A 23,260-nucleotide genomic window follows, 5' to 3' on the forward strand; every position below is an offset into this window, starting at 1 on the left:
AAGATGCAAACTCAGCAGCCTGCAACAAGTGCTTTAAGGTGATACTGTGCAAAGGAGGTAACTCCTCGAATCTGATGAAACACCTGGCGACGCATGGCGTTTCTTTAAAAGCCGAGAAATGCACCGCATTTGATAGCTTGCTGCAAGACCTCACACCGAGCGCATCTACTGCGGGTGTGTGGTGCCTGCTATCGGACCCGGAGTTAGCAACATCCCCCAAGAACCCGAAGAGGAGAGTCCTGGCCCCTAGCCCTGCCAGTGTAGCAGAAATGATGAGGATGATGATGGCAGCAGCAGCCATTCTTCTCTGGGTGAGTAGTTTAATGTTGTTCCTGTGTAATTTATGTTGAGTAGGCTAACCACATTATTAAATTAATGCATGTAAGGTGAACTAGCAAACACCGTCGTAGTTACATGCGTCTGCCTTCTTGTTTGATGGCAGATACTCCCTGCACCCTGGCCAAAAAGGCTAAAATGACCAAAGAAAAAGAGGGAAACAGTTAAACATGAGAGGTTTTTGGACAAAGTTTGTGTTTTTTCCATTGTTTAAGCACTGCTTCCAGCCAAGAGTGATACCATTTATGCCCATAGCTGCAGAAAAGGCACACATTGTTATCTTTTTACAAAAAAAACAGCTGAACATGAGAGGTTTTTGGACAAAGTTTGTGTTTTTTCCATTGTCATTCGTCATGGCAGCTGTTAGTGGGTTGGATATGTTAGAGAGCAAGTGAACATTCTGATTTCAAAGTTGATGTGTCAGAGACAGAAAAGTATGCAAGGGTAAGGATTTGAGCGAGTCTGACAAGCACCAAACTGTAATGGTTGGACGACTGAGTCAGAGCATCTTCCAAAACTGCAGCTCTTGTGGGCTGTTCTCAATCTGTGGTGGTCAGTGTCTATGAAAAGTGGTCCAAGGAAGGAACAGTGGTGAACCAGAGACTTGGTTACAAGCAGCCAAGGCTCACTGACACAGATGTGGTCCAATGCAACAGATGAGCTGCTGTAGCTCAGATTGCAGAAGAAGTTCATTGTAGATAGAAAGGTGTCAGAATACACAGAGCATCGCAGTTCTTTGCCAATTTTTGAAGCAAAAGGGGACTAATGCAATATTAGACAAGTGGTCCCTTTCCCACCGGCTACTCAAGCCTTTTGTTTTGAAGGCAAGCCAATCAGAAGAAAACAGATAAAAGCAAGGGGGGCTTAAAGGGAGAGGAGCTAAAAGACGGCATACGAAACAAGATAAATATAAATAACATTGATAAATATAATTATATATTAAGTGTCATAAGGACTGTTTTGATCTGTGAATCATACAGCTCTAGTCAAATCAAGAATGCATATAGCAGGTCTCCTTTAATCCAGTTTTGTTCATTCTGTACTTTCTGTCTCACAGTAATAAAAACATCTTCTTTTTTTTTTTACTTTATTTTCTGATGGGGTTGCCTGTGTAAAACAAACTCGGACCAACCTAGCTGAGAAGCGTGCAGGCCTTGGCTGGACCTCCTCCTCCTGTCAGCTCTGTGTTCCCAGGAGTCACTGCTCAGCTCCCCGTTACTGGAACTGTAAGTGGGGGTCCACTCCCCTGGGCTGGTCCTGTCGTGCTGCATGGAGGCACTGCTGGGACTCTGCGGACTGTGTGGCGTCCGGTGGCTGCTCCTCTCGCGGGGGTTTGGTGGAGGCGGTGTCAGGGGTAAAGGCTTTAGTTCTTGGTATTGCAGCGCTAAATCCAACAGGGGTCTGGGGAGCGGCTCCGAGGTGGAGAAGGTGATGAGATCGTCCACTACTGGAGGGTCTGAAATGAGGGGCCTAGGATGAGAAATCTCAAGTTCAGAGAGGCTGCGGCCCTCTAAGCAAGGTGGGTGAGTTCGAGGTGGCACTCTTGGGGGAATATCCAGGCAGCGACCAAGTCCTATGGAGGCAAGCAGGGAGCCGCTGCCCAGCAGGGCTCGGTGGGTGCTGTTAATCAGGCCACCGAGAGGCCCCCTCTCAGGCCTTGGAGAGCTAGCTGGGGAAGAACTCCCTTCCTCACTGCCCGAGTCTCCTTGAGACAGAGGAGGCCACGGGCTATCCTTCACCGATGAGCCTGCGGAAAAAGAAAGGTTTTAAAAAGACACAAGGAGAGCCCAAAATAGAAGAAGAGGAATACTCAATGTATTTATAATTCATTTAGCTTCGATTCATAATTCACGGTCATGGCAGAGAGAATTAGAAAGGAGGCTAAGTGGAAGATAAGGTGGTAAAGCTGGTGGTGAAGGGCAGTGGATACCATTCTGAGCAGGTGTAGGGGTTGGCGTGACGGGTCGGTACTCCTCAAAGTCATCCTTGGAGTCTCCATTCTCATTGCTGTCTGCCTTCAGGAGCTTAGCTCTCATCGACAAGCTGAAAACAGGAAAGATTTCAACTTAAGCATGGTGATGGTTAAGCATATCAAATCCATACACACAGAAGGAATAAGCAATTCTGCCGTACCTGCTTTCCTGGGGACTAAGGCGCAGGACTTTAGGACTTTTGGGACTTTTGGGGCTCTGTGGCCTCCAATGAGGGCTCAACCTGAGGTCTCCGTTGACTTGTTTATGAGAAGAGGTATCCAGGGAGGGCCGGACTGGGCTGAGACCGAAAGTCCTGCTGTTGTCACTGGGTACTGCAGAGAAGAGGGGAGAGAATACAACCAGTATGAGCTCGTTTATTATCAGCTTAGTTGCGTTCTAATCGGGTGAGTACGATCATCTCTAACACAGTTGACTTTAGAGCTACAATTCATGAAACTTGAATTTAAATGAAAGTTTAAGCTCCAGCGGACTTTAAAACAGATCATGTGACCACAGCCTATACCACAATAACAGCCGAACAGTCACAGGGCAGAAAGTGTGAAAAAAGGTGCCAAAGTTATCTGGGGGGTGAGCTCCAATGCAAACTTCTGATTAAAGCTGGCACTGCACCTGCCAGACACTGGCGGCACACCAGCGGGCTCGTGCTGCTAACACAAAGTGTGTGAACAGCGCGTGAACTTTCAGCCAGCCTGGGCTCTACTGTCACAACACATATGGACTCCATCACACCCTTCCTAAGGCCTCGAGGATCCTTCTCAGCATGTCAACACCCAACAAGCCAGAAGAGCTATAAGTGGAATGGGCACCACAGTTACATACTGCACATGTCAAGGTGAAAACTTTGAAGCTGTCAGTTTATTCCATTGAGTTGTGGTTCTGTTTTTATCCCCAGTGTTTTGCGCTGCCATTTCATTTCAGCTTCAGAAATGGGAAAAGTAAATATGCTCTCTGATTGGACATGCTGTATTATGTCCTTTGGCCTGTACTGCGGCAGAGGCCTGGCTGATGCACTTTACCGCCCGTCACTCTCCAGCACTATGTTTTCAAAGCAAGCACAGGAGGCAGATGATAGTGCTGGCGTTACGATTTTATAAAGATCACACTGTGGCTCCCCATTCCCAGCCTTTTCCTCTCTGAACTCTTTTCCTTTTTCAGTGTGCCTCTATTAATATCAACATGCTTTCATAGAATATATTTTCTCATCATTTTGTAAAGCTCACAGGTTTTCTCCTCTGCCCCACGCTGATCAAATCTTTCTATTAACAGTGAAAAAAATTAAGAGAAATGCTTCTACTGTTGTTCTGACAGGAAATATATTTTGTTAACGTATTAAAAAAAATCCACACACTCCTCCACACTGATATATTTTTATTTAACAAACAAAAAGGCCAAAAAGGTAAGCCTTTTATGGTTTTTGCACACATTTCTGCAGTGCTTCGGAGCCTAGATGTAAAAGTAAATGATACATTGCTTTCAACACAAGTTGGTGACATTGTGACACCGAGTTGATAACGGAATATTCAGAAATAGAGGTGGTTTTAGGTGTGAAAGTAAAATTGTGGACATCAGGAACTCATCAGAATAGTGAGCAGCTGCCTTTTAAAAGGACACATCTCTACATATGACCGAAAAGGCTCTTTGCCTTTTTCCAGCTTGGGAGGAAAACACAGGGAATGGCGATCGCAGAGGCAACGACGTCTGCCTCGGGTAGATGTTGGAAGATGAAAATGTTTTATTGTTACAGTATATTTAACCTTTGCTACGTTGCACATTTTAAATGCTTTGGGATTTTAAGAAGCTTCTGAAAGGCGTCAGTGTGATCCTGACTGGATGCTATTGTAACAAACGTTAGCTGGTTACAGGCTACAGGGCTGCTGCAACACAGCCAGCACAATCATCTTCATGCTTTTTCCTTATTAACCTGACTTCTATCAATGTTTTGATTTTGCGCAAACGACAGCGTGGCGGCGATTCCCACGCTCTGTAGCATTTAGATCATCAATTAAAAGTCCAAATTTAGCCTGCTGTACCTCAGGTACTGGAACTGGAAGAAGGAAAAGGACTAATAGAACCAAATCTAATCCTGCCCCCGCAGATAGAAAAAATAAATAAATAAATGATGACAGCAGTATCCATAAGCTGCCAACACACATGACACAGCCAACCTACTGAGATGCTAAAAACACAAACTATTACAATCTCAGAGTTCAAAAACTCTCTAAAAATAAGAGGCAGTTTAATTTTCAACATATCTATTCAGTAAAAATATGGCACAGTGGAATCTAGCTCTGTGGACTAATGCAAATCAATTTGGCAGTTCTCTAGACAAATCAGTACGGGAGGCCCTTGCAATAAATCACTGCTTGCTACCGAGAGGGCAAGCATAAATATCCACTAAACACATTTTAATGACAGGCACACTCATGGCTTAGTGACTGCCATTAAGCAGAGTCATTAGGAAGTAAAGAAAACCAGCCCGCTACTTAATGAATAAATGAAGCTGGCAGATGTTTTAGATTGACTAACCACTTTATAGATAAATGTTTCACTGCAATTTGTGCTTTTATGTTAACCCGCGGTGGTAATTGTTTTGTGAAGTCTCTTTTATTGCCTGTTGCTACACCACAAAATTTCCTTTTGGGTTGTATTAAAACGCCCCGTGACCTGCTGGCTACAATTTCCCTCCGAAGGGAAAAATCTCGGGCGTTTGTCTAAGAAGCCGACAAGCAGGCGAGCAATGTAGATCTCTGCCGCTGTTGCAACCCTTTTCTCCTGGAGCAGTGAATTCCTCCCTGCTTATTTTTAATTCAGTAAACCGCACTGTAGCCACTACATGCATATAAAAACTGTAGACGCTTAAGTGCCTGGAAAACATAGCTGAATAGCTCCCCCCACTGCAGCACTGATGTAACTGCAATCAGCAGGGGAGCAGAGCAGGGCAGCGGCGGAAAAAAAAAAAAAGCTGCTGAGAAGTGCTGAGCTGCTGAAAGGAAGTCAGATAATATTTGGACTGGAACACACTATTGAAAAGGGAAAAGGGTGTGTGTGAGAGAGACAGAGCAGTGAGGGGGAGAGAGAGAAAGGGAGCTGGGGCCCACAGGGAAATGGGAAGACAAAAAGATGAGTGGGTGGTTGAGAGCACATAAAAGGAGTAAATTTGGAAATGGAGACGAGTAATGTCGCAACAGAGTCTGTGTGTGCATGCAAGATGGTGAGAGACGTTATTCTTTTGCTTTTCTCAGCGCGTTGAGAAACGCCTCCACATACACTCGATATATATGTACGTAAAAACGACTGCACTCACACTGGATAGCGCGGAACCGCGGTCCAAAGGAAGGTGAGGAGCCCGAACCCAAATCGGGAGAGTTCCGCCTTTTCTCCAGGCCTGGGGATGCCTGCACCGTAATTTTATGTATGAAATCTGAAAGACACACAACAGGATGTAAGACATTCATAAAGTCAAGAAATGTCAGCTGTTTTTGAGGTTGCAACATTTTTTTTAGCTTCCTTATTTCTCTAAAGAAGCCAAGAGTTTGCTTTTGTAGAAATCGAGTGTTACACAAATTGTGATAGCAGTATTTCATTACATATCTATAAAACGCAGGAACTGAAGCAGACTTTAGCTGTCACACCTTCCACAGCCGATTTGTGCACTAATATGAGCCCCAACATGGCATTTCCCCCACGTTCTTTCAAATGCAATTGTATTTATCCTAGTACTCCTCATGTGTTCTTTGCAGTTATTACTGTCATAATAATTCCAAGTGATAACACATCAATTTGAAGTTTTCAGCGTTGAACCAAGCCAACCAGCAATGAAAGGACTCGTGACCATAAAAACATTTGATCTAGATAAAAAATTAATAAAAAAGAAAAGGTCAAAAATGGAAAAGGCACAAGACTGTTGAAATAGTTTTTAAAGTGAAGGAACTATTCATCCCACTGCAACCCACAGCAAATCCCAAATTCCACAGCAAATAACTTCCAACCCTCTTGAACTGAGTCCTTTTCATTAGTTTTGTATAACAGCTTTTAATACACTTTGCAGTTTGTGGTGTGTGTAAAGCTTTGTTACTGATATGGTACAGTGCTTTGTTTGAGACTGCAATCACTGTTCTCACACTTTCTGAATTTTTCCCGCTCACTAAGCAACCTAATATTTGCAGTTTAAACGTTTCCATGGTTACGCCTCCACCAATCAGGGGCATTGCTTTTTTGATTTAGGATTGTGGGTAGAGTAGTTTTTTCGAGAGAGAAAAAAAACAAGGTTGATATCGTAGAGACCTGTGGTTTTTACAGGGGCATATATGGTATCACAGTCTCGCAGCTCACATCAAGTCTACTTTGGGTGCTTACAACATTATGGCTCATAATCAAAATCTCTCTGCAGAACACAAACAGGATTTTTATTTTTAAAATCTCACTGATGAGCTTTGATATAGGCAGATACATAATTGGAGGACTCACGAAAGACCTTACTCTTTCCATGTATCAAGCATTAAGGAAGCTACTAGTGGCAATGGCTGATAATGGCATGCTGATTAAAGTCCGTGTTTAACTACAACACTGATATTACTCAGAAAGGCCTGCAGGCCAATTAACACTATTCTATTCTACAGATAAACTGTAAAATTAATGAAAGACCTACATGTGGTGTCAGAAAGGAACTGCTACTGTTTGCTAAAGTTTGCTAGTGCATGTTGCTATGCTAATAGAGGTTAAACTAGCTAGCTAATTTAGCACATGAGGCAGCTAGCTTTAGCTAGTTAACAAAAGTAGTGATTTTATGCAGAGTAACTGTTATGCAGTCGATAGACATGGAAGATAGGTGTATATGTTAAAAGCAGGACAAATTATTTACACTGTTACTATCCCAAAAATTTCACATTCATCTAAATTATTGCAAATCAGTCACCAATCTTGCTAGTGCTCAACTTGCTAAGGCAGCCTATCTGTTAAAAGGCCATATATGCAAAGCTTAACGAGTCTTCCTTAGTGAAGATTTTATGTTAAGATTGTATATTTCTGAAATGTTATGATTTAGATGTCTTACTTTTGTGTTTTAACACAGTTACAAAGTATCCCATGCTTTACTTTCTCAGATATTTTTGAATATGTGTGTATGTGGGGAAAAAAATATCCCAAAAAGGACACATAAGTATGTTCCAGCTACTGAACCCCCTCCAAAAAGCCCACAATATATATGTTACTGCAGGGTATAAAGTGCAAGTTTAATATAGGATGGAGAAAAAGACAATAATAATATTGGTGGGAAAAGGGGAAAAAAAGAGAAAGGGATTCAGGCACATACTGTAAGAAGGAAAATAAAACCAGTGGCCAGGGAGCTAAAGAGGAAAAGGAACAAGACAAAATGGGTGAGGAAGGTATGCTTAAAAAGAAAGAGGGAGAGAGAGGCACAGAGTGAGAGCAAGAAAGTGAGAGAGGCCAGCCAGCAGTCTGTCCATGGACAGGAAGTGTCGAGGCGTGGTTGGCTCACTCTCCCCTCTCATCAACCCCCCACCACTACCACCACATCACCGCCCTGCTGCTGCTGGGAAAGGCCTAACCACAACACACACATACACAGCGCGCATTTATGCATGCTTGCTCAGCCCAAAATACATGCTTTGAAACACTTGATGTGAACTGCTGCAGACTGTGTGACTTTGTGATAGCTCAGGACAAGAAACGGCAGTCAGGTGAGTAAGAGAAGAAAAAGAGGAGGGCAAAGTGAATCCTGGTCAGAGTAGATATCAGCAAGTCAGACCTGTGATCCACCTTTAAATTATTTATTTATTTTTAGATGGGGAGGGGAGCTGCTGAAAAAAAGATTTAAAAATGACAAACTTTTTTATAATAGCGCAAAACTGCACCTATCTGCAGCCTCTCTTTCAAAATGTCAATCTTTACATGAGTTCAGCCCTGATAGCAATTTTCCAAGGAGCCGTGCTACAAAAATACCAGTCGTGCCACAAAAACTCTCCCTCACTTCCTTCTCACTGCTCTCTTGCATGTGTTTTTTTGGACTGTTGTTATTTTTTGCTTGTTGAGACTGACCAAGAAATCGAGTCTGATCTCTGACAGAACAAATCAAAGGTAGATAAGATGGATAGACGGATATAAGCCGACGCACCTTGGGGCATGCTGATCTTCTCGCCGTTCTTGGACTTGAGTTTGTGCTTTTTGAAGGTGCCCTTCCTCTTCTTGACATTAGGTTTCTCCTGGTTCTGGTTCAAGTGGAGGATGAGGAGGCTGAGCTCACGCTCGAACACATCCTGCTCCCACTGGGCCAGCTGTTGCTCACGCTGCCGCAGGAACTCTTCGTGAGATTTCTGCTCCAGAGCTGCTCGCTTTAGCTCCTCTTCACGGCATCGCAGCTCCTGATGGAGGGCGAAAGGCAAGTGAAAGAAAGTATTTAGAAGTGAATTAATATCAGCAGGTCTCGTGTGTGTGACTGAGGTTATGCAAATTTACAGTTTAATGAAACAAAATTCTGAGAAAATTGGTAGCAGTGAAAGCTATTATTATGCATGATGACTCACAGCTGCTCTTTGACATTTTATTTGATGGGTTTCTCCTCCTGGGATACTACACTAAATACTCTGTTAAATACTGTGCTGCTAAGAACATGGCTAGAGGGGCTCGGTGACCCCCAGGCCACAGAAATAAGGGAGAATAACAAAGACTGGCAAGACACCTCAGCTGCTGTGGCTCTTAGAGTTAGGGTGCTTTTCCAGAAACCCCTGAAACATACAATATTTGTTGAGGACTTTGGTTGTCCTGAGCTGTGGGATCTGCTCAAGCAGAGGGGATGAAAAGCCCACCTATGATGAGGCTGTGCTTAAAAACCAAAAATCCCACTATAATCCTGTTGTCATAAACAACTGTAGGCCTGACAGCTCCACCCTTCAACATTCATTGTGGAGTATATCCACTATCTCTCCTCTGCACATTTCCAAACCATCTCAACGTGAGCTGTCCGTCTGATGTACTTCTTTCTAATCTTGTCCCTTCTGGTCATCAACATCTTGATCGTCAACATCTTCAACCAGCCACCTCCAGCTCTCGCTCCTGTCGTTTTGTCAGTGCCACATGCCACAGCGGGTCTCACTACCACGTTGTAAACCTTCTTTTTCACTCTTGCTGCCATCCCTTTGTCACAAATCACTGCTGACACTCGTCTCCACCCACTCCACCCTGCCTGCTCTCTCTTTTTCATCCCACTTTTGCAGTGTCCATTCCTTTGGCTGGTTGACTCCAAGTATTTAAACTCACTGAGTGAAGTAACAAACTTACTGCCACCAAAAGACCAATTCAGAGCCAGAATAAATCTCCAGCTGATGGTGTGTTGAACCATAATAAATCAACGAAACACATTAAAAGAAAAAACTGCACAGAAATGTCAACATGAACATTAACCCGGATCATGTGGTTAATGAAACATGTTCAGTTAAATGTCAGGAGTGGGCTTTGTGGATGACTTCATTTTAATATCAGTACCATCAAGTTGTTATTATTTAAAATGACATTTTCTAAATCAGAAGCTAGCCCTGGCAAGGGCATGGCTTAGTGATTCAGAGTTGAGGGCCTCTTACCTTCTCTTTAGCCCGGAGTTCATCAAACATGTCCTGGATCTCCAGTTTCCAGTCCTCCTGCAAGGAGTGGAACGAATCCTGCGGCATCTCTTCCTTCACCTGCTGCTCCAAGGCCATCAGCTGGGCCAGGATGGAACTGAAATTGGGTCTGCGATGGGGGTCCTGGTCCCAGCACTCTGTCACACATACAGGGGATACAGTGAGTCACAGGGATGCAGTTGGTGCTATACCAAAGTGACGTGCATATGTAGCTGTCCAGAAGTAATGGACCAATCAGAAATACAGAGCGATTAGAAACGTTACAGTTGGGGGAAAAGATCAGAGGTTACTTTAACTGACAATAAGACGACAAATTTACTCATTTCTAGGACAGCTTCACATATTTTGAGCATTTTCTTAAAATCAAGGGACCTGAAAGTCCCTCATTCATTAATTTTAATCCTCAGACAAAATGAAAAAAAAAAAAAAAAGAAGAAGAAGAATTTCATCATCCAACTGAATGCCGTCACCTGAGATTTAAAGACTTAAAATTAGGTCAGATAACTACATGAGGCGTATGTCTTTGCACTTATTACATGTAATATTGAACAAGTAACCTGCAAAGCCTCTAACTTTTATTTACACATGTTTCAGGCACTTTGTGTGAGCACAATTTAGAGTCAAGCTGATCACTTATTCAAAGTGTCATGCTTAATTAACTTGCTGCGGGGACTTTTGCATAATTTGCTTCTAAACTTTAGGCATTACAAGAAGATCAAAAACCAATCCAATAATTAATTAATCCTCTGAGGTGGCTACTGGTTGTTTTGTGCACTGATCCTGACTTAGGAAAAAACAAAAAAACGACAAAATGACATCAAGGGAAAGGGAATCCAAGTGTCTACTTTTCTGGACCAGCTGGTAGCTTGACAGCAAGCACCCAGGTGGCATTTCTTCTTACTTTAAAACCAAAAAACAGAAGATAAATGGGCACAAATGTATTGCATAAGATGGCTTCTGCATAAAACGCTTCCTCTCAATGGCCACGTTACTGACAACATGCAGGGATTTGGGGAAATGGAAAAGAACGCGTGCTCGGGACAGCAACCTGATGGCACGCTAAAGTCCTGTCACACCACTGAATCGAACGCCAAAATTTCGTTACATTTCTGCAGGAGTGTACCACCTGACATGAGCTGCGCAAAAGGTTCGGGGCACGTGGAAGGGATGGGCAGGGTGAGCTTGTTGACGGCGACTCCATAGGCGACAGCGAGTCCATCGATCCCTCTGTAGGGTGCCTCTCCTGTTAGCAGCTCCCACAGCAGAACACCATAGCTGGAGGGGAAACAAGCCAGACAACGAGGCATGACACAGTGAGCTCGAGCCAAAATTAGACACAGGATGTTGGAACACTTCATTATGTTTACGCTGCATATACCACTTATATTTACATTTCTATGTGATATCAACCAAATTACCGTCGCATTTAAACAGCAAACAAAACCTCTAGGCTTGTGTGTTAGAAAGAAAATGATTTTTTTGCCCCCAAGCTGCCATGTGAGGATGTTTTTCTATCTGGAAGCTGTTAGTGCAAACTACATTTCATTTATTTAACAGTGATAGCGAACAACGATCAAAACAAGAAGAAGATTAAAAAACTCACAGCTAGGGTGTAAATGGACTGGTATTTATGTGCAACCCCAACTCCAAAACAGTTGACATGGTGTGTAAAATCTAAATATAATACAGAATGGAGTGATTTGCAAATCTCATAAACCCAGAAAAGAGAAAATACACTAATTTAAGAAGAAAACAGTTTTTAGGATTTTATTTTGAATTTGAGTTGGGACAGAGCCATGTTTCCCACTGTGCCACATATCCTCTTCTTTTAACAACAGTCTGTAAATGCCTGGGAACTGACGAAACCAACTGCTGGACTTTTGGGGGAGGAATGTTGTAATCTTACTCGCAGTGATGACATGAGGAGACCAAACAACTAATGTCGCTGTGAGTTTGGAGTCTATTCATGAGGTAAAAGGCAGACTGACAACCTGTTCAGGGGTAACACATTCCTGCCTACGGCCAATTTAGAACCAGCAGTTTATCAAACATGCATCTATGGACTTCAGAAAGGAGCAAGCAGAGATAACCAGAGAACCCACACAGCAGGCGGGGAACTTTTCACTGCTCTTCCGATGAGCAAATGAGCTGTTCTACAAGTTGAGCTAGACTTACACTAAGTGGGATATGAACATTCAGCATTAATCTTTCATTCCAATTCATGCTTTGTACAGCAAAGATTATCTTTTATACCTTCTCTATGACAGCGGTGACAGAGAACCAAGAGGTCTTTGTGCAGTGGAATATTTCTGCTTGATGAAACACGTGCTTACATAGCACTGTGAACTCATGCATGCAAAACTTGCGCAAACACAAGTACACAAAGACACACACACACACACAGGACTTTTGAGCCCACACAATGGGATCAGCCCTGTGTCCTAAGAAGATGAAGTGTGGCGTAGGACTTGGATCTCCCACACTGTCAATTAGCCCTCGCCCGGACCTGACTGAACACACACTGCAGGCTCACTAAGTGGAGAGCGCAGGCCGCAGCCTTTTTTTATTTAGTTCTTTAATTACAACTTCCACACACTGTGACTATGCAGAAACGCCGCTCGCCGGCTCGCCCCGAAGCGGTCGTCGTCTGCGCATGGTGGCTTTGGAGACGAGCGGCCGTGGACAGATGAGAAAGAATACAAAAACAAAGATTAGCCTTCATTTCTTCAGAGCGGGGCTGCCTGCCTGTTTGCTCGTTTCACCGGTTTCCAGATTCTGCAGTGAAATTTCACTTTGTGTGGGTTTGCAGTTGATGGACAAAGGCTATGGAAACTGCCTGCCTGCTGAGCTGGTTTCATATAGGATCTGTATGTAGAAGTTCACATCTATAGGATTACAATTAAACCACAGCACATTAGAGTTATCATGCTTTTTTTTTTAATAGTTTTATCTGTTGCTCAGTGAAAACATCCCTGCTGCCTTATTCCAAATGCAAATTCATGTACTGTGCACTTCAATCACAAATCCCCTCTCAACAAATCACACAGTTGTTTAAGGCATTATTATAAAACCACAAGCCATAATCAAGGGACTCTGTGTAGATGTGGCCAGACACACACACACACACACACACACACACACACACACAAAGATATTCCCAGATAAAGGGCTGCGGTTAGGTCGGGTGTGTGGCCTCCTTCTCCGTCTATACTGGAGACAATGGGACAGTGTGCAGCACACATGTCCCACAACAAAGCACAGAGCAGCTTTTTGAAGAGACGCCATCACATGGTCGTGGCAGCCTTGCTGCAATCCATCACTCTGTCCCTCCATCTCTTCATCACAGAGTCTCCCACTATCACTTCTCTGTTCTTTCACCCTCTAATTCTAACCCATCACTTTGTCCTTTGGACGACAAGTCTACATACACACAAAGCTTCAAAAGACCAATTTCAAATTCTTCAACAATACCAACAGAAAACACGGACATATATGAGCTCCTTCAGTAAAGTCACCTTGCCGATGATTAAACTGCTAACAATTTTAAGGATTTTGAGATATCTCAAGTCTCCTGATACCTCCCTTTCCTTTTACCAGTAAATTTCTTGCTGAAGCTTGCTTGAAGATTCATTAGCTAAGCTTGGCATGAAGGCTGTAAAAGCGGAAACGGCTAGCCTGGAACAATGCCAATTAATTAACAATAAGCTTTAGCCATGGTGGTGGGTGGATGTTATAAACTTTCCACAAAGCAAGGCTGGGCGCTTCCCTATCCTGTTCTCCTTTATTGCTAAGGTAAGCTAATAGCCTTCAGGCCTTCCTTTATATATACATATATATGAGTGAGAGTGGTTTCCCCTAGACTGGGTGCTTTGGGAGGATGGGTGTTACTCTTCACCTTTAGTTTTAGACAAAACAACACTTGTCAAGAAGCTTTTCTTGCACTTTAAGTTGGCCAACAAGTTGTGGGAGTCATCAACTCCAGTAACACCATCCTCTCCTCAGCTACTCCCTTCCCTGATGTGCTCCTCCCTGCCCTCTCACTGTTTCGCGCAGGGAAACTAGAGAAACAAGCCTGACAATGACTGATTGCAAAATGCAGAAGAGACTGTGACACTGTATGAAAAAGGTGAACTTTTTGTAGTAAATAAATCACTTTTTAATTTTTTGTGTTGTGTGAGTAGGCTGGATGGCGAAGGCAATGGCGGCAGACAATCTTTTGTTAATTTAATGTCTGCAGGAAAGGAAAGAATCATATTTGCTCAAATGTAAAACTATTCTTGTAAGGTGTTGAGAATTACATCATCTCTTTTCCCAGGCCACAACAGTCTTTTAATAACAAACTGTTTATAAGGACACACATTCACAGACTTACCTCCAGACATCACTGCCTTTGGAGAACGTGGAGGACTTGATGACTTCTGGGGCCATCCAGGCATAGGTGCCAGCGGTGCTCATCTTTGTGGTCTTGTGCCATTCTCTTGCCAGGCCAAAGTCTGTAATCTTCAACGTCAACCCCTCCATACATTCATTTTCTATGGGCTCAGCCAGAAGAACTTCAGGAAGACGATGTAGATGGTAGGTAGAAAGGAAAGGGTGGGGGGGGGAAGACAAATTAATAAAAATGTTTACTATGCAAGTCGAGAAATGTGTTTTGGTTAAAAGTCATTGAAATGCATCGCTGCAGAGATGCACTTGTCTTGCTAGTAGCAGGGGAAAAAAAGACAAAACGTCACACTAAACTGAGCAATGTCTTCAATACGCACATTCACACATTGTCAGTTTCTTTTTCACTTCCTCTTCCTCTTATTTTAGGCCTCTAAAATTCAAGTCGACAAACATAATTTGCTTCAATTTGACCAATCGATGGAACTACATAAACCTCTGCCTAGTTAGACTGGCAGTGGTAGGTGATTGGCAGCGTACACAATACGCTATATAGTACGTTAGCACGTCAAGCTGACCTGTGCACGATTGGGAGCTGGGCCAGACTCTGTCTCCACCCTCAGCTGAACTGAGCTGTGCTGTCAGTGAACTGGCTCGACATGTTGGCCACATGAGGAAATATATAGAGGAAGCACCATTTCTAAAACAAATGTGTTCGGTGACTCCAATAAAGAAGTATTTCTTTTAGGAGCTATTATGATACCCAAATTAAAAGTCTTCCAGCCTTTCTGTTTTTAATCATCCCCCCCATTAAATTTTTTATCCTCAAACTAGCCTGTTAGCAAAATCACCACCGCATTTCTTAAGCTAGCTCAATAACTATTCTCAAATTTAGCCAGCTAGCTCCTGTTAGCTAAAGGAGCAGCAATTATATACTATATAGACTGTTTTAATAACAGTTAATGATATACACTTTAAACAATATCAAACCTCTTTAACTGTTAAACCTCGGGCAACTACTAAATGGGTTATCACACAGCCAAATACATTAAAAATACAAAATTGTTCTGTATAACCAGCTAACGTTAGCTACAGCCACTTCACTTTGATACTTAACTAATAAAAATGTTACCTATAGAAATAATTATTGGCTTATTTTATATTTACTGCATTTTATGCAGCTTCTTATTGCCAAATTAAGAATGACTTACATTTTCTGAAATCACTCACTACTCACTGTATAGAGGGCCTGGATGCATGGTTAATATTGCGATACCCTGTTAGAATCACTTATCCCACAGAGACTTCTGAAAATAATAATTTATAAATGAGCAAGGCCTTAATAGTTGCAGTAAAATGTATTTTCAATTCAATTCAAACACCCATTTCTTTTATGCTGGTGCTTTTGCCTGATGTGGATCAGTTTTAAAAGGTGCAGAAAGAAATGATAAAAAATATCTCCTTCAGCCTATTAGATGAAGCGCAGCATTTAAAAATGCCATCGCAAGATATTTATTTGCACAAACTCAACAACTCAAACTCAAAAAAAGAAACATCTTTCATCTTGCTGCCCTTACACACAGAAGAGCATTACAAGAGCTCACAGTGTGCACCCATCTCAACTGCACAAACAAAAAAATATTACTGCAATATTGCAAGTAAAGCTTATTCCTGTATTCTATTTTCATTAGTGACACTCATTTTTCCAGCCTCTTATCTGGCGCCTGCAAACCGCCATCTGACTGCTGAGCTACAAGTATGTTCAAAGCAAGCAGAACCCACAGCTATAAGTCTAAACAGCTCTTTAAAAGATGTAATCTTGTGTTTTTCCTTACTGGCTACATATAGCATTACAGTGTTCATATTAAAGAGAGCCAAAGTAGATTATTGAACGTTTTAGAATTTAAATAATACTCAGACGTAGGACCTGTTCCGATATTTCGTGCTTTAAAAATATGATCTTTTTTTCCCCCCATTTCAGACACACAAAAAATAAACAGATTTCCCTGACATTTATCGTGTGTAGTTATTTATTTACTCATTTATGCTGTGCCCAACTCTGGTCAGATGATTGCTGTGTTTCCAAACACGAGTGCAACCAACAGGGAAGTGGCAACGTGCCCTCTGTTAGGAAAACTGAGCAACATTATTGCTCATAATTTAAGCGGTTTACTTTTTTAATTTTTGCTTTTCAACTGTTGCAAATGCTGATACTGATAGTTCGGAAAAAGACTGTCAGTAATGTCGGCGCGCTGATAAATTTCTCGGCTCTATTAAAAAATATCTTATCTTTGATTTGGTCAGTTGTAATTTGATACAGAGGAAGCTTCCAGTGGGTTCCTGTTTTTGTCCTCTCAAGTAAATTAGGTAATGCACTTTCCTGTCAATCCAACATTGATTTATTTAATATAAGGCAGCACTACTGTTCCTTATTGCATTTATCATAGTTCTGTTCATATAGCCTGTTTATACTGCGTCTACATACATATCGGCTGACATATCAAAATATCGGAGCATTGGTGTTAAAGGTTCTGGGCGATGTGGGGAATTTCTGTACATGGGTTTTAGGTATTTTCATAATGATGCTAAGGTGTAAGGTTAAAATATTAAATACTTAATTATTATTAGAAAATGGTCAAATGTATATGCTTATTTATTAAAGTATGTGTTGTATATAGATGGTGGAATTGAGGTAAACTCACCTGTGAGTAAATAATGGTTTAGTCCTATAATAGCTGAGAGTATTTAAGGCTGCCATTTGTCATTAGACACCGATTTGTGCTGCTGCTTGAAGGCTTGACCTGGCATTCATTATCTACGGAGTTAAATTATATGTGGACAAATAAACACCTCTTGTTTCCAAAGTACTCTGCCTCAGCCTTCATCTCCAGCCACAAAAGGCCACTTTGTTACAATCGGTATTTGTACAGAACCTAAAAACACCCATTTCACTGGGCTCTAATTTTTAAAGCCTAAAATGTCCAGTGAATTGCTTCAATGACACTTTGTTTGATAAATTATCTGAAACTTTGGCTTTCTTTAATATGAACATAATGTAATGGTCTAAAGGTCTTTTAGTTCTCTGTTTCACATAAGTTCCTTTTTTACTTTAGATTTATGCACACCTGACAATGTTGGTAAAAAACTGTCCTTATTGTTAATGCCTGTGTGCTTATAATGACTAGTGTATGTGTGCATATATTAGAGCAGGGCGATATGACCATAAATATTTATCACGATATACATTTGAAAATTTGCGATAACGATAACTGACGATATAATTGACACTAGACAAAATACTTTACAACTCCTCAACTTTATTAGTGCAAAAAAAACAAAAAAAACAAACATAAATGTATTTTCACTTAAACGAGCAGCTGTTTTTTTATGTGCATTAAAGTTATATAAAACTTTAACAGTGCAAATGCAAATTCCTTGCTGACAGTTTAAACAAAAGGCATTTCCAGTGGAAATTGGCCGACATGTCCTCAGCATAACCATGTATAATATCCACAAAACCTAAAAAGGGGTTATGCACACACAACACGGTAATATTATGTTGAAGCACAGTACGTATCACTCCGCGAGGCGCCTGCCTACGGTAGCCATAATGCTCCGACAATCCATCAAGCGGTGCCGTTTTGTAGCTTAGCAAAGTCGTACTAAAACATTTGACAGATTTTCAAGCGCCGTGTACATAAAATCGTTTCGAGGTCAGTAAACACAACCAGAATTCATACATAAGGCACACGGGATTATAAGGGGCACTGTCGATTTTCAGAAAAATCAAAGGATTGATTTTAAGTGTGCTGTATTTTCCAAAAAACACGGTAATAACGACGGCCCGCTAGCATGCTCTACCAAAAATAGTGCTCTGTTGTGTATCTGACAGATGAAAGCCAAACCAGTTCCACACCACTGAAGTTGCAGCATTTTTACAAACCAATTCTGGTTCATACATTTCATTTAACGATCCACTTTCGCTCTTCTCATTCTGCGCGTTTCACCCATATTCTATCGCGATATTTAATTTTCCTATCGTTGCCCAATATTACACCGATATTACCATGTAGCCCAGCCCTAGCATATATCTTCAGTATTGCCAGTATGAGGATATTATATTTTCTACATGCATGAATCTGAGGTATATTTACGCTTCAGGCAGGGAAGAAGGTGCTCAATCATAAGAAAGCAAATGTGTGGCAGGTTCTTATAATTGCATTCGAATGCAATTATAACATGCAGTATAATTGCATGGAGTATAACTAAAATAACATGTAAAACACTCAGTAACGCACAGCTTTTGACCTACACATTACCAGAACTCTTCATACTGGGATTGTGTGAAACTCTAAGCAAAGTCAAAGTATAAAATGCAATAAGTTCTATATTTTGTTAACCAGTCAGTGTCAGGAAATCTTGCAGCACCGAAAGCCTCGCCAGGCAGGTTTCTATGAAAGCAGAATATAAAGCTGAGGATTTCTGTCGCTGCAGTGTGACTCTGTATCACATGTCTCAGTGAGATCGGCAGCCGTGCCTCTCTTCCCCTTTGCTGGCAGAGTGGGCATCGCTTAGGGCAAGGCTGGCTGTCAAACTCAGGGAGGAGAAGCAGCAAAGAATTTCACTTATTATAGGGAAGTAAGACTCCAACTATTTGCAGTCACTTTCCGACTCTCTAGGCTCGGCTCTCTTTCCCTTTTTTTCCTCCCCTCGACTTCACTGAAAAATCTATTTTCTCCTCTCTCTGTTTTCTTTATCCACAAATATATGAATTTTTATCATTTTCCAGATATAAAACCGACTCTCGCCCTCCCTCTCTCCGTCTCTTTTGTTCAGACATCCTGTGCTGTGCCTCGTAGCCCAGAGGCAGCAAGTTTGACGTCACAAAGGAATGCATCACAAGAGGTTGTGTTGTCTGCTCTGTGTGTGAGAACATTGGAGGGAATAGGAGACACGGTTCTTTCATAATGTACTTGCATGACAAATTGTGCTCCCTGGTCATAGAGACACCATCCACAGCCGTGCATATTATTTTGTCCATTCTGTCTGTAAGATGATGGGTAGGTGCAAAGCAAGACGATAAGTTGAGGCTTTTACCTTATATTCTTATAGACCGAAAGCTTTTTAAATGGGGGGGGCTTTAAAAGCATGTCGACCACCAACTTTTTTGCTTAATTATCGGCTTCTGCCTCACAACGAAGACCCAAACAATGAAGTAGCAAAAGAAGCCAACAGCCAAAACAAAAAAAAGCCTCTACTGCTGCACATTTAACCTTTCTGCAGAAAATCAATTTCTGTCCATTCTTTGCCTGAGTCACTGTTTCTGTCAATTCCACAGGCCACAGGGAGGGGTGGGGGTATTTACTGCAACAGGCCCTGATCCCTTGCTCTACTTCTTTTGTCCTACTGCTGGTCAGCGTCTAGTGAAAACAAGCCCTGGTCAGTCACCCCCATTTCCACCAGGATGCTCGATCTCTGTGCCATGACCCTACTTCCGGGCAGTGACGTTGATATCTGTCTATTAGCCTGCTCTAACAAGGATCTGGCTTTTTTTGAAGGGGGGAAAATAAAGTTCCCACCAACGGCTGCTTATTGCTATTTTAGTAAACAGAGGTTAAGAGGGGTCACATGGCTGCAGACACAGAGTGAGACAGAGCAGCGGGAAGTGTTGGTGCTGTGAGGGAGCGAGCAGAGGTGTCACAGAGAGAGAGAGTAGCTGACTGTTGATTGTTATCATATGATAGAGGAACATGGGGCACAGCTGTAAGTGGCTGGGCTAGAAAGCAGAGCTATAGATAACTGTGTACACACACACACACTACATTTGCAAAACGATGCACACACAGGCACTTAACACACATTTGCCACATTTGATTTTTAGCAATATTCCCAGATGCACACAAGCATTCAAATATGAGAAAAATGTACACACACACACACAAAAATTAAAAGGAAGGCATGAAAACACACCACTGAACTAGTTCACACAAACAAACCGAGGTGCAGAGTAAATCCCACGGGTGCGCTACGACAGGTGGACCAATCATCAGCCCTTGACACGACACCAGTCCTCAGAGTTGGCGGTCACAGGAATGAAGTCATTTATCCAATGGAAATGAGGGGGAAACGAGATCTATGCAACAGATCATTTATTAATAACTTTTGATGACAAGTAAAGAAATTTTTAAGATTATTCATGCGTCCACAGTTTATGAATTTGATGTCTCACTCTGTGTCACATTCACTTGAAATCACGTAGGAGCAGGTTAGTAGTAATGTTACGACTTTTACTTTACACAAATAAAAGTATAAACTATACATTTCATTCTAGATTCCCAGTAGCAGTGTCACCATTTATTATATATTGTGCAGTAGGGAGAGAAGAAGGCCAAAGAAGTAGTCATTTCCAAAGTCTGCATGTACGTTGCAGCTGCATGGACGATATGTAGAAACTTCTAGACTGTTATTTAGCAAACATTCCATCGATTATGTGATGTTAACAGGTCTGAGCACAGAGGCATTCTGTAGGGGGGGGAAAGTAGGCATGAATCCATCACAATCCTGCAGAGATTTACTGCAAAAGCCAACAGGGCCATAAATTAAAAAAAAATACATAAATAAACAAATAAATAAGTAAATAAACACACACACCAGAGCAGAGGTGATAGACGGTTTCATAACACACACAATAAACAAACAAAACTTATGCACATAAATGTGCTTGCACTTACAGCTATACTCAAACTCACGCGTGCACACATGCAACCACACAGAGAAACAAACACACGAAACAAAGTCTCAGCACATGTACACATGACATTCTTCTTCCACTTCCTGATCTGAGGCAGAGTGCATTCACAGTTTAGCTCCTGTTCGGCCATCCTCCTCTGACCACCACCGTCACACTGACGGCAAATGGCGTGCTAGTCAGCTGCTTACTGGACACCGTGTGGCTAAACTCCGTGTCCAAATCAGCCACTGACCCACATAATAATAATTGTGCTGCTGATATCTTCAAAACTATGTGAAGCAATAAATTCATTAAGAAAGGAAGTCTACAAATAAATTGTACTGAACTAAAATCATAACATGGAGGGATACGGGAGTGCTTTTATCTACCTCCCCTGTTGTCTCCCATATTAATCACATTTTAAGGAGGTGTGTGAACCAAAGAGGTAAAAAGAGCAGGAAATCCAGCTCTCCTTCAAAGGATAACGGCAAATATCACGACTAGATCGGGCTTGCCCAGTCAGAGTGTCTTCCTGATTGAGAGGCACGAAACCAACAATGTCACCACAAAAACACCATGACTGTTCTCCATGGCAACGGCACTCTGTTTAGCATTGTTTGTTGTTCAGAAACAAGAGTGTGTCAGTTGCAGACATGACTCCTACCAGCGGTGGCCTAGATATGATAGTGGCTGTGGGAGTGAGTCAACTCTGCAACAGAATCCCAGAGTCATGGCTTTTTTTCAGGGGTCTTTCCAGCACTGATTAAACATGTGCTTACCTGACTGATAAAGGCAGCGGTGCCTCATGGACAAATATGGGCTATTATACATTCCCCACATTCTTCACATGGCATTTAAGAAGCAAGGCTTCTTGTTCTGCTCACATTTACTGACATTACCCCAGATTTACTGGCAAATACTAATGGGAAAGGGTCTCTTAATATTCTGTCACAGATTAACCATCAAGCCTATCAAAAAACATGCTTTGACTTTTTGTTGTAGTCCAGTTTTCAGTAGAGATGCACCAGTTGCAGTTTTCTTGGCCAGTAAATTGACAGAGTATACAAACAAACATCTATTTTTATTCAATGCAGCAATATTATTTCAGATTTTTATTTTATTTTTTTTAAAGGTATTAAACTTGATAATTTTACCCAAACTGCAACAAGTTATAGTGTCTAGGACTGGAAATAGAGTGCTACTGGACTCTATTACTTTATTACAAAGTTGGTGCAAAGCCTGCTTGCACCAACTTTTAGGTATATTTTACCTTATAGAACAAAAGCAGGTGCAACAAATTTATATAACACAAGAAATGTTGGTCAATTTATATCATTTCGATGGGCATTTATAACTTCACTGGAAAAAAAGGCCACCAAGCCTTTTCTCTTTTTTCTTGTTTTCACTCATCTCCATAATTTTCCTCCTCCCTGTTTTGATCCCTTGCTCATACCGAGGCTGCGGTTTGTGGTTGGCTAAATACACTTGTCTACCATAGCTATATGAAGCAGAATGTGTTATGAAATTTACTTTGTTTTTCATTGACAGTATTGTTTCATTTAGTTCGTTTTTGAATTTTTATTATTACACTCAAATAATGACAAAACAGGATATTATTAGTTATCCTTTATGGATCAAGTGTTTCAAAAACTACTATGAACGGAGCACATTAGATCCACCACAGCTGCTAATGTAAACTGTATTATGCGACGTTTGAAAAAAAGGACGTTTAGCAGGCATAGAAAAATTCGCTAAAGCGGACTTAAACAGTCACTGGCAGGTACTGACATACAAAAAGCAACGTCTGGCTTAGGCTCACGCCCTCGTCAAGGACACTGAACATACAGTGCATGCAGCGACAAAGGCTATAAACTTTCACATCCAAAAGTCTGCCTCTTCACTCTGCACCTCACTTAATTATCTTCTTCCCTATAATTCCAAACTGCAGCTACATCTCCATCTCTCACCACTTGTTCCTATGTATGGTATGATTCCTCACCCCTGTTAGTTTCTGCTAGAGTTGGACTGATAATTACCCGAGGATACTAAGCCGGCATTGACTGAAAACTCGCGCCATACTTGGTGTGCATTTTTTTAAAAGGAATAATAATCTGGACAACACAAAAAAACTAATTCTTTTCAACAAAAAGCAAAAAGGTAAAATGAAAGAGTGCATAGTATCG

General features: G+C 41.7%; 1 protein-coding gene across 1 annotated transcript in view; it reads right to left on the bottom strand.

Moving 5' to 3' along the window:
- Positions 1 to 23,260, bottom strand: part of LOC101463885 (mitogen-activated protein kinase kinase kinase 11) — a 52,540-nt gene that overhangs the window by 12,407 nt on the left and 16,873 nt on the right. The window contains exons 2-9 of the mRNA XM_004567084.3: positions 14,337 to 14,517; positions 11,091 to 11,239; positions 9,926 to 10,101; positions 8,464 to 8,710; positions 5,635 to 5,751; positions 2,470 to 2,641; positions 2,267 to 2,379; positions 1,469 to 2,083 (exon numbers count right to left, since the gene is read on the bottom strand). Coding sequence (XP_004567141.1) covers positions 1,469 to 2,083; positions 2,267 to 2,379; positions 2,470 to 2,641; positions 5,635 to 5,751; positions 8,464 to 8,710; positions 9,926 to 10,101; positions 11,091 to 11,239; positions 14,337 to 14,517 — 1,770 coding nt within the window. The remainder of the gene's footprint in view (positions 1 to 1,468; positions 2,084 to 2,266; positions 2,380 to 2,469; positions 2,642 to 5,634; positions 5,752 to 8,463; positions 8,711 to 9,925; positions 10,102 to 11,090; positions 11,240 to 14,336; positions 14,518 to 23,260) is intronic.

The sequence above is a fragment of the Maylandia zebra genome, linkage group LG3 (genome assembly GCF_041146795.1).
Source record: "Maylandia zebra isolate NMK-2024a linkage group LG3, Mzebra_GT3a, whole genome shotgun sequence".
NCBI classification, from domain to species: Eukaryota; Metazoa; Chordata; class Actinopteri; order Cichliformes; family Cichlidae; genus Maylandia; species Maylandia zebra.